The 12,202-nt window shown below is 41.6% G+C and overlaps 1 protein-coding gene across 1 annotated transcript in view; it reads right to left on the reverse strand.

The window, feature by feature from the left end:
• Positions 1 to 316: 316 nt before the first annotated feature.
• Foxo1 (forkhead box O1) overlaps positions 317 to 12,202 on the reverse strand; it is a 91,308-nt gene continuing 79,422 nt past the window's right edge. Inside the window, exons 3-4 of the mRNA XM_048801004.1 lie at positions 932 to 2,281; positions 317 to 436 (exon numbers count right to left, since the gene is read on the reverse strand). Coding sequence (XP_048656961.1) covers positions 944 to 2,281 — 1,338 coding nt within the window. The 3' untranslated portion in view covers positions 317 to 436; positions 932 to 943. The remainder of the gene's footprint in view (positions 437 to 931; positions 2,282 to 12,202) is intronic.

Below are 12,202 nucleotides of genomic sequence, written 5' to 3' on the forward strand. Positions count from 1 at the left end.
AGTATTACAAAAAGAGTATAAACTTTCCTTGGACCAAATGGATATTCCAAAAAACAAAAACAAAACAACAAACCAAAAACATACAGATACAATTCTGTATCTACTGCTTATATACAAAACTTGAAAGCACACCAGGATCTGAAAGTCTTTTCTGCAATTATATGGTGTAGTGAGTTTGGCACTTCATTGTAATGAAATTTCCAATGGCACAGTCCTTATCTACAGCAGCACATAACCTGCAAACACTGGGCAAACATCCTGTACAGGAAAAGTGTCTTTGCTGCCAAGTCTGACGAAAGGAAAAAAGGATTTTTTGTGTGTGTGTGTGTGCGTGTGTGTTAAATCAAGAAAACTAAAGGAGGGGTGAAGGACATCTTTGGACTGCTTCTCTCAGTTCCTGCTGTCAGACAATCTGAAGTACGTTCATAAGTGTAGCCTAGGGGGAAAAACACAAACATACACACATATATACACACAGTGAAAATACAGCCAAATTAAAATCAATTCAACTTCACAAACTAGAGTGATACACATACTTGGGGTGGGGGCTAGGGGAAGCTAGTGCTTTCTAAAACTGCTCTAAAAAATCATTCATTGGAAAAAAAGTTCCACTTTAAAAAGACCCCTTCAGCATTTGATTTGTATCAAATGTACTCATTTATTGAAGAGCTATTAAAAAGATGAAGCCATCTAACTGTCAAAAAATCTTTAAAGCAGTTAAAAAGATGCTTTCTTGTATTTTTAAGCTCAAAAGGCAAATGGATAAGCTGCAAAAAAGGGGAGTGGGGAATGGATAAAAGATGTTTTGCTGCAAGGGACAGTCAGTTGATATCAAGAAAGTCCTAACCATGGAGACACGTGGCAAATTACCGTGTTCCTCTCTTTTAAGTTCTACTCTTCAAGAGGCCTTTTGATATTGGGGTGAACTTACCTGCTCACTAACTCAGCCTGACACCCAGCTGTGTGTCGTCGTCTTGACACCGTGCGGGAAGCTTTGGTTGGGCAACACATTGTCAAAGTTAAAATCCAAGGTATCTCCATCCATGAGGTCGTTCCGAATTATGGATTCCATGTCACAGTCCAAGCGCTCAATAAACATGCCGTCCAAGTCACTGGGGAGCTTCTCCTGGTGGAGAACGCCCATCCTGCCATAGCCATTGCAGCTGCTCACTGAGGAGTAGCCACCCACGGCACTCATCTGCATGTGGTGGGGCAGAGGCACTTGTAAAGGTGTCTTCACTGGGGTCAGGCGGTTCATACCCGAGGTGTGAGGCATGGTGTTCACCGTGTGGGGCAGGGCATGCCCATTAACTGCAGATGTTTGCTGGGCATGTCCAGGGTGGGTATGGGAGCTGGGATTCATCATTTTATTATGAGATGCCTGGTTGCCATAGGCTGGCATGACTGAATTAGGACCCAACATCACATTCTGGCCCAGAACCCGGCTGTTGGGTTGGGCCACCCCAGGATCAACTGATGACATAATGTCATTATGGGGAGGAGAATCAGAAGTAAGTAACTCCTTCAAGAGTCCCTGTGCACAGTTAAACTGATTCAATCCTCCATAGCTTGATTTGTTGTCCTGCAGTGTTTGCATAGGCATCTGGGACAAAGGGCTCATGCTGGACTGGCCATATGTATATTTTTGGTAGTTTGGACTGGGTGAGTTCAGACTGGTGCTTGGTGGTGCAAACGAGTAGCATGGTGTCTGCTGCATCATGCTGCCAGGTGATGACTGGGTTGAAACAGTTAATGACGTTGGGGATGACAGAAGGTTGAGATTATCCAAAAGGTTTTCCATGTTTTCAGGATTGCTTATCTCAGACAGACTGGGCAGAGTAGAAGCCATCTTTGAGGCAGATGGTGGGTACACCAGAGAATGCACATCCCCATCTCCCAGATCATCTTGTTCCGTCATAATGGGAGAAAGTCTCCCACTAATAGTACTAGCATTAGAGCTAGTTCGAGGGCGAAAGGTACTCCAGTTATCGAAGTCATCGTTGCTGTGGGAGCCAGGGCTCGCAGGCCACTTGGAAAACTGAGATCCAGGGCTGTCGCCAGCACCCTCCTGGCCAGACTGAAGGGATGCTTTTTTCTTGGCGGCTCGGCCTCGGCTCTTAGCAAATTTACTATTGTTGTCCATGGATGCAGCTCTTCTCCTGGGGGATTTTCCACTCTTGCCTCCCTCTGGATTGAGCATCCACCAAGAACTTTTTCCAGTTCCTTCATTCTGCACACGTATGAACTTGCTGTGTAGAGACAGATTATGACGAATTGAATTCTGTAAAGCAAACACATAATGTCAGAAGTATAATACTTCTCCACTTGGAAAGTTAACTATTCAACATGTCTTATATGGAAGACAGGTAAAATTTTAGAAGAATTTATGGTACAGATTGAATCTGAACAGTCATAATAGCTCTAGACCCAATACAAAAGATCTCAAGCTGTTGTAGGAAAAATAGCACCTATATCTTTAAATTAAATAAGCATGAGTAAAAACACCTTTTTATATGGCTACATTTTATGGGGAAATTACAGGGACTGGTTTTAAAAACCACTAAAGTTGGGCAGGGGTTGTGGCTCAATGGTAGGCACTTGCCTAGCACATGTGAGGCATTGAGTTCCATCCTCAGCACCACATAAAATAGACAAATAAAATAAAGGTATTGTGTCATCTACAAATAAAAAAATCTTTTAAAAAACACTAAAGTTTTGCACACTGTAATGCTATGCAAACAGTAGTGAATATCAAAGTACCATCACGACCCCTTTCCATTCCATTATTCCTCAAATTGCTAGTTCTCTTAAAATGGAACAGGCCATTTATACCAAGTGAGAAGTTTTATTTCACTGGGCCCACATTATTGTGGGAGTGGGGAGATGAAACCAGATATATTCTCAGTTAAAACCTAGAAGCCTGAAAACTTTATACCTTGGAATTCCATTAGCCTTTCAAGTTGATAACAGGAAACAGTCAATCTTTTTGTATTTGAGAGAGTTAACTGACCAATAAAGGAAAAATTTCCATTCAAGTAGTACCCCTCTACCCTAATAACCAACTAACTCTATGACCTTGCATTAGGAGCTATATTCTGTCCAAAAAGGTAACTGGAGAGGACAAACAGGAGCGGAGGAACACAATTCTAAATTGTGTGTCTCCACTCTTTTTCTGAGGGATATGGGAAGAGCTTAGAGGGAGCTTAGAGGTATATTGTACAGACAAACCCACAACTGCAAACATATGAGGAAAAAGGACCACAGTCTCTTAGGCTTCAGCTGTAGACAAGGAAGCCCCAATATAATTCTCCTACTCAACACGTGGCCAGACTCCTGACATTTGGGAGAGCCTATGGGAAACAAATAGAGCTTATCTGACAGTTTCTGCCCCAGCACAGTTTGGGGCACAGTCACTGTCTGTTCAAGCAGCAGCCTCAGGAGCCTGATCTCTGGTGCAGGAGCAGGACACTGAATATATTAGACCCCTGAGTTCCTTGGCCTCCTCTGCCAAATGGGTGCAAGGTTCAGCTGACTGAGAACCCTCCCTCCCTGCAGTCCCTCTCTGGAGCCACAAAAAGGCTCTGTCCGGATTTGTGGTCACCCAGGGAAGTAGGTACACTACCCATATCCTCTTGCTATTGACCAGGGGCAAGGATGCCCCCAAGTACCCACCCCTGCACCAGAGCAGATCCTCTGCACAGCAGGACAGTGCCAGGTTCACACACAACCCTGAGTTCTCTTTGTCTTTCTCACTGAAGGAGGTGGAAAACAGAAAGAGGGGTAGAAAACCTTGCTTTCTAAAAGAAGACACAAAAATCAGAAGGAAGCCCAATAGTCAGAGCTGAAAAAAACACATTTCAAAATGCTTTCGGTGCTACATTCTGTCCAAGAATTGCAGCACAGCAGCTATGTGACAAGCTCTTCTGCCAGGGTGCCCAGGACACAGGTCAAATACAGCTGAACAAAAGCTTTCCTGGCTTGGATGCTAGGCAGGTGCATGGGCACACAGCAGTGACAGTCTCTTGTTTCCAAGACTTTCTCTTCCCACCTATGATTTATCCCCAACTCAAGACATGCCACAAGGAGGACACAGAGGCCATAAAAGATTTCCCGAAGAGGCTGAGGACTACATTTCTCTGTGTTCAATTCCATTCCCATAGATCCCCAAAATCTCACAGAAAGGCCTCCTCTCTCTCTCTCTCTCTCTCTCTCTCTCTCAGCTACAGACTTATCTGCTATGCCCACAAAACTCTAGCAACCCAAGTTCTCAACTCTTTCTTAAAAGCAGCAGCCTGCCTGGAGGAGCACTGGAATGCAGCCAAGCGCTATGACCCTGCACCCTGGAACGCTGTCTACACACTGGAAGTCTGGGCATTTGCACAACATTCCATCATGACAGTTTTGTTCTCTGAACACAATAGACACACAGATAAGCTCAGATGAAACCTCTGGAAGAAAGGAAGCTTGACTCCTGTCCCTGTCACATTTAGTTAATGATAAAAGAGGAGAAAGATCTTCCCAGATAGCAGCTTCCTGGTTGTCTACACTGACCTGGGGAGAGTGGAGTGCAGCTTTACAACACCCAAGATGCAAGTGCAATTGAGGGCAGTGTTAACAAATACCACAGGAGACATCACAATGAAATCAAAAAAGTTCAAGAAGGTTCACTAATGCAGGTGGGACATATACTAATTCAGTACTCATTTTTTTTTTTTAAAGCCATAGCAATCCCTTACTTATCAAAACATCACATTGCATATTTTTCTAAGAGGACATTTCAGGTCACTCTTTGAGTAAGAGAGCTGTCTACTAACTCTGCCAACAATTAAAAAAAAAATTTTTTTTTTTTTTCCGAACAGGAAAAGGTTCGCTGTGCAGGGCTTGTTACATAAATTCCTGTTTTTCACACAGCCAGCAGGACATTAAAGAAGCTATGATTTCTATGGGGCGGGGTTTGGAAAGATGAATCTTGTAAAAATATGTGCTGCTATTACTGATGTTGTGTCTGTACTTCTATGCTGGACAAGAGCGTTATTCACACATGAGACTGTGGCAGAACCATCTGAGACTGCTGGACTCTGAGACACTTTGCTTTTGAACTCCCAACAATTCTTACCTGAGGAAAAAGGCAATGGGTGAGGACCAAGACTCATGTACTACCAATCACACCAATCCTGTGTTTCTGCATGATGCTATCAGAGAAAGAGCCAATACTCAATAAACGTGTGCTGCTGACTGATCCCCAAAACATTAGAGAGGCATGATGTCTTACATCCACACCATGTATCATAATTCATGTAGCAATTAGTGCCAATCCACATTGGAACCTATACTGTTCTAGGAGAAGGACACAAGAAGGATCAGACAGAGTCTGCCCTCTGTAAGTTTTATGACCTAAGAAGAGATCAAATGACACACATAGGACTGTCCAGGATCATTGGCCTTTTTCACTCCAAAGCTGTTACCCCCACACACAGCTTCTGTCTCAGTCCAAATATCCTTTTCTTCTGAAAGCATTTCTTGATAATCCATACATCCAGCAGCTCTGTAACACGGGACACCTTGCTTAGCCAGTTTATGCCTCTGCTATGTGGGGCCCAGGGCATCTGGCTCCCCATGCACTGTGAACTGTTAATGTGAACACAGGAGCCTTGTCTATCTTCCTGTGCCCGATCTCCTCACAGCAGCATCACCAAGTAGGCGCTGGAGCATCTGCTGGACAGACTCATAGCTCCTACATTGACAAGGCTTTGAGAAGATTTAATAAAATAATACGTGTAAAATGCTTGCCTCAATCAAAATTAGTGATGTTATTGTTATCACTACCAGGATAATGGTATCTACAGAATAATCTGTTTTGCAGACTTATCTATATTATAAATGTTGGTCTCATTTCCTTATAATCATACCTTCCACTTTTCCCACTAACATGAGGCTTTTATGTTCTTTACTTGAAAGACAGGCTGGTCTGGGAGAAAAGTTATGGTATTTTCTTTACACACCAGATACTGTCTCCATCAATGTATTTGCTGACCAGTGGCACCAGAATCCTCAAGTATCCTTAAGACACTGCTACTGCACCTCACATGCTTGCTGGTATTCTGGACACGGGCAGCATGCGTGGAAAAAGTAGCAGCAGGTATCATAGCAGGCTTTTCATGGTCTCTGTCAGAGACTCCATGGAGGTCGTTCTGAGTGAACTCCACTGTGCTGTTCTACCACCCAGCCAAAGGAGCTAGGCACTGAGGGGGACCTCCAGAGACTCCCTGAGAACATAGTACAAAATCATTTTACACATGTCCTGCCCAAGGTGCTCTTAACCCTAACCTAAAGCCAGCCATTGAAGTTCAGGAGGCAATCTTTACAAATTTTTTTTACTTTGATTTATTGGTATTTATTAATTTATGCAGTACTAGGTATTGAACTCAGTTAGAACTTGCCCATGCCAGGCAAATGCTCTACCACTGAGCTACATCCCCCTGCACCTAGTTTAAAAATTTTAACTCATTCTTCTAAAATTCATATTCAAGAATGTGTTATATTAATGTATAAAATATATTTGAATTATATCAATAAATCTTGTGTCAAAGGATATATGTGTTTTTTTAAAAAACCATTTAGAGACCACTAGTGTATTATAATAGACTTCTAGGAGCCTGACACTCCAACTAAGAACAAGAGAGCAGAACCAGCCTTGAGTGGAGTCTAGAATTTCTCTGCACCTCCTATCATCCCCACCCCACCTCCAAGGCCTGGTTTTGAAGGGTGTGGTCTTGCCTTCTATTTGTGGCTCTTTGCTCCTGCCACTGAGAGCTGAACTGAGCCTGATCTTCCTGGACACTTCTCTTCACCCTGGGCTTCTCTGATCCCAGGTTCCCTGAGTCTTGTCCTTTCACCAAAGCTACCAGCTCAGATGCCTGTATGGAGACTACCACCTGCCAGCCAGGGTATTACGACTGGTGCTCTATTCCACGTTTCTCCTTGGCAATTTTAAGAATATTCTGGTTTCTGTGTTCAATCAAAAATATGACAAAACCATCAACTTAAGCAGAACACATCATGTTCATTACAGTCTGGCTTTCAAGCTTATGTAGCATAACATATGTTCTACTTTATAATTTACTGCTGTCAATCGATCTCATCCTTGGAACAACCCTATGAAGCAGGTATTATTGACCCCACTTTAGTAATGGGGAAACTGAGGCACGAAAAGTTTATTTTTCCAGTTAAGACCTCAAAACAAGTTTGTGTAACTGTACCTGTAACACTGCTGCTGGCTGACAAAATCACCTCTTGGGATTTGCCATCATTATGAAGAATCAAAGGAACCCACTTCAGACTAAAGTGTGCCCCTTGAGGGAGCAGAAATAATTCTGTTTATTAGTTTACAAAACTCATTTTCTGCCTTAATGAGTGATAAATTTATGCAACATGATTTGCTTTTATTCCAATGGGTTACCCTTTATGGCAGGAAGCTATAGCAGTTCAAGTGTGAATTTCAGAGAGACACATCATCCTAGGAAAGACTGTGTAAAGAAGCTTTGGGAACTCCCAGGAAATGGCAAAATCCCCAGTGACACCCCCCTCCACCTCCCGCCTCAGCTGCCTGGAACTGCCACCAGCTCTGAGCAACGGTGTTGGTGACAGCCATCGGATCCAACATAAAGAACGTCATACTAAGAGATCATAACATATGACTAAATGGACTTGTTCTAGAAATTTTAAAAATTCCTTCAAAATATCAGATAAGCTAAATTTTCCCAAAACATCTTATCTAATTCTGTGAACTTTCTCAATGCGTGCAATTGTTGTGCAGACACTCCCAGCATGGCCTTTATTCCCTCCTCCTGTTTCCTCTCTTTTACACCATCTCTTCCTACACTTCCACAAGTCAAAATAAACTAAAGAGAAAGTAGGAAAAATCTCTATTCAACACCGAGTTCCCATTAGAGTTGCTAGTAAAACAACAACTTTTAAAAATAAAACAAACACAAGGAAAACACGTGACCTTTAGTCAAATTTTTTTTTCCCGTGTATGAGGGGTGTTTTAACTGGGGACTGAACTCAGGGGCACTCAGCTACTAAGCTATATTCCCAGCCCTATTTTGTATTTTATTTAGAGACAGGGTCTGAGGTGCTTTGCTTTTGTTGAGGCTGGCTTTGAACTTGAGATCCTCCTGCCTCAGCCTCCTGACACACTAGGATTGCAGGCATACATCACCATACCTAGCTAGTCAATTACAAGTAATGTCAATAGACACCTTATCAATAGCATGTAATCCGACATTAAAAAAGGTATTGTAACAAAGGTCTGCTACAGATAGATAATCTACACACTTACACACCTGCAGGGCTAATTTACACTTACACCTGATGTTCTTTCATTAAGGTGATTTCACCTACCAGAACACCTTCCTTTACGCATGAACATCCTGAAGAACACCCATTTACACTGAGGTCTTAAGAGTTTTTTCTATGATCCCAGAACTATGGACAGAGACTCATGGCCTCATAAAACCGAAAACACTCTGGTCGTCTAATACTTGTGGGGTTTGTTTGTTTTCTAGGGAAAATGGTGTTCTGGAATATTAAAATGCATATGGAAAACTCATGGGTGTTTATTTACAAAGAGTAGAACCACATGTGGCTTTAGTCCTAGAAGAAATTTAAAGTAAGTATCAAGAACATATAATGAATGACCTTCTCCCCAGCCAATCTAATCCTTAGCTACAGTTTGTCAAACCACTACAGAAATACATTTAGCTCTAAAACCTTTATCTGACTCAGATCATGGGAGATAATGCTCTCATGCAAGACAATACCAAAAAGACACAGGTTAGAACTTGGGTGTTGAGAGAAGTCTTATGCATCTGGAAGATGCCTAGTACAGCACAACCTAAGATGTCATCTCTAGAGTCAGCCCTGGCTGGACCACTCTGGGCAATTATGCTTGTAAAACAGCCATTAGTATCACAGAGGACTGTGAGGGACTAAATGGCATACATGCATATACCTGACACACAACCTGATGCAAAGTTAAGGCAATAAACACTGGCTATTTTGTTATAGGAAGTAAAGGAATATATAAACAGGAATTTTTAAGCCATCATGAATGGTTCCAACTTGATTAAGTCATTCATCACAAACTTCCTGTTTAACAGGCTTCCTCAGGCTTATTACCATGTCCTCACAACTGAGCTGCAATCCTTCACTTACAGAAAATTCTTTCCGTAGGAAGACTATAGATTTAAAAGTTTGAATTTTTAGTGTATTCTGTCAGCTTTTTTGGTGACCTATTTGGAACAAAGTGTGTCCATGCAGTTGTTCAAGGAGAGGGAGACAGACCAGTTGACTGATGAGAGATCATATCCAGGATGGCAACTATCAGAACGATGCTCTTTCTCAAACACCACTCACTCCTGACCATTTATACTTTATGAAAAACAAACCCTAAAAGAGCCTCCAAGACTGAAGGAAAGCAGGGAGTTCCAGGACATACAACATATTGCAGGGCATGTTTGGTAAAGAGGCAAGTTACAAGTGATGGGTCCATGGTATTAAGAAACAAAGAAGGACGGTGGTGGCACCACTGTCCTAAAGGACCAGCAGGAGGATGTTCTCAATGGAGAAAACAGAGGATGATCTATGGTTTGCCAGTGAATATTCTTTTTATCAGCCAATATCCTATTTCAGAATAACACTTCAGCCTATAACTTCATACATTTAGAATTGAAGGAAAAAAACCTTCCAAGATAGAACAGAAAGTGCATTGAATGGTATTAAACTATACCAAGCTTTTGCTTCTCAGAAGGCAATAATTTTTAAAAAGTACAAAGCTTCCTTTTACCATGAATCTTAACTGTGTCCCACAGGAAAGCCCTGTATCAAAGGAAGCTACTACAGTTTCATGGAAAGTAGGACAAAAATTTTAATTTTCAGAATGAGAACATGGAAATCTCATACCATTCAGTGCTGTGTGCTCTATGCACTATCAGAAACAAAGTCTCCGAAAAGACAAAACAACCAACAAGCATCTAGGGGAAGATCACCAAATCACCAGGCATTCATCTTAATCACTGTCCTTCTATAACCTCTGCCTCTGCTTAAGCTGAGCCTGGAAAACATGACACTTCATAGGCTTGGGCCTAATACTGCCACACAAGCCAACAAGGCCAAATTTCCAATGAGTGTCATCAACCCTGGCTAATAAGGTTCCAGTGGTGAATATCCAGAGACTAAATCTCACTTAGCTAAATTTCTTTTAAATGCCTTGGTCTTGGGGCGGGGTTGTGGCTCAGTGGTAGAGCACTTGCCTCTCATGTGTGAGGCACTGGGTTCGTTCCTCAGCACCACATAAAAATAAATAAATAATAAATAAAGATATTGTGTCCATCTACAATTAAAAAATATTTTTAAAAATGCCTTGGTCTTTTTTTTAAAAAGGGGGTCCATAGGCTCCCAAGGATTTCAAAGTGGAGCTTGTTTCTCCAGGGATTAATTCCGTTTCCATGCAGCATACAGGCATGCTTGGTGACCCTTTAACTCACTCACCACCTCCTCCCCAGGGAAGCACAGAGAACAGGTAACTGCCAAGGCCACGTGGGCATCTATAACTCTTCTACCAGTTCATCTCGTAATCTAAAAGAGCCATCCTTTCAGAAACTTCAATTTACCTAACTACCTAGAATACACACTCTCTTTCCTTCTTTCGCCAAATGGCTGTCTCACAAACACAGGGCCCCACCAGAGGAGAATATTAAGAGGAAACTCATTTGTTGCTAAAGTAATTCTGCTGTTTCCTAATGAAAATCTTTGTCTATTTTATAGGCCATACCTTTTTTTTTTTTTTTTTCCCTAATCTGCAATGGTTCTACAAACCCACAGCATTACAATGCAATTAACTATCTTATCTATTTGGCTACCTCAAGAATAAGGCAAAACAAGATAAAATCCAAAAACAAAGAGCACATTAGGAGTTATTCTCTCCCAATGAAGAACTTAAATTAAGCATAAAAGGGAGCAATAGCAGATCAATAGCTGAATCAATTTTAAAGTTTTCTAAAATTTTAAAAATTAAAGTGAATTCTAAAGTATTTGGTCAGAGTTATAGTGATGAGCTCATTAATCCTATTCATGTTAGGTAAATGTATACTCAAGATGTGTGCCCTAAATTGTTTTTAAAAAAGAAAACTTGATGGATATATTCAGAAGAACACTGAAACTGAAACTTTGACAAATTAAAAAATCTCTAGAACAACATTTCACTCATAGGAATGAACTAGCTAAAATTGCTTTTTCTTCTGAATATGTCTATTATCTGGAAAATCTAAGGAACAATTAATTCACTGGATACATAGTGTATTTACTAAGAACTGCTAACTCTAAGTAAATAGAATAAGATAAAGCACAAAGTTTAGGCTTATCTGTTGTTCTGTTTTTGTTTTCTATTTTGGAATCCAGAGATGATGATATTAATTACAAAAAGAGCACCAATAATTGCAATGTAGGGTTCTCCTGTAAGGTTTGCACAGAATCCATCAGCTTGCCTGTTCTGTGTTAGTTAGGAAGCCAAATGCAACTATGACTCATGACCATGAAGTATACACTGCTGGGGGTTATCTCCCAAAAATTCTTAAAAGCTTGTCCCAAATCATATAGGTATCAAAATTTGTCGGCTGACCCAATACTAGCAAAACTATTTGGTCCCAGGATTACACTAAGGTAAAATTCCCCCCACTGTGGAGACAGCCCAAGCCAGGGCTGTTCCCAGGTTTTCCACAAGCAACAGGGACCACATCACTAAGTAGAATGCAACTCTACTCTAATAAGACTCAGTAGCTGTCTGTTGTGTAGCAACCCTACTCACTATACCCTCCTTCCAAACAACACTAAAGATGTGGGACCACCCACACCAACTGCTGTTCTCTCAGCACCACCACAGCCCCAGCCTATTCAAGGACTCCAAAATATCTGCAAACATCTCAGGAGTGCCGTGAACCCTCAAGACCCTCCACAATGTATCTACCCAAAAAGTGATGCCTCCCCACAATAGACAAAACACCAAGTTTCGCCCAATGTCAGCAACCATGCTTTGCGCTACATTTCCACCTATGGCTGCCACGGTACACACACGTAATCCCAGTCTTAGGAGTCTGAGAAGAACCCAAGTTCTAGTGAGGCCAGCTTCAGCAACTTAGCAAAC

This window comes from Marmota marmota, unplaced genomic scaffold (assembly GCF_001458135.2).
Source record: "Marmota marmota marmota unplaced genomic scaffold, marMar, whole genome shotgun sequence".
NCBI classification, from domain to species: Eukaryota; Metazoa; Chordata; class Mammalia; order Rodentia; family Sciuridae; genus Marmota; species Marmota marmota.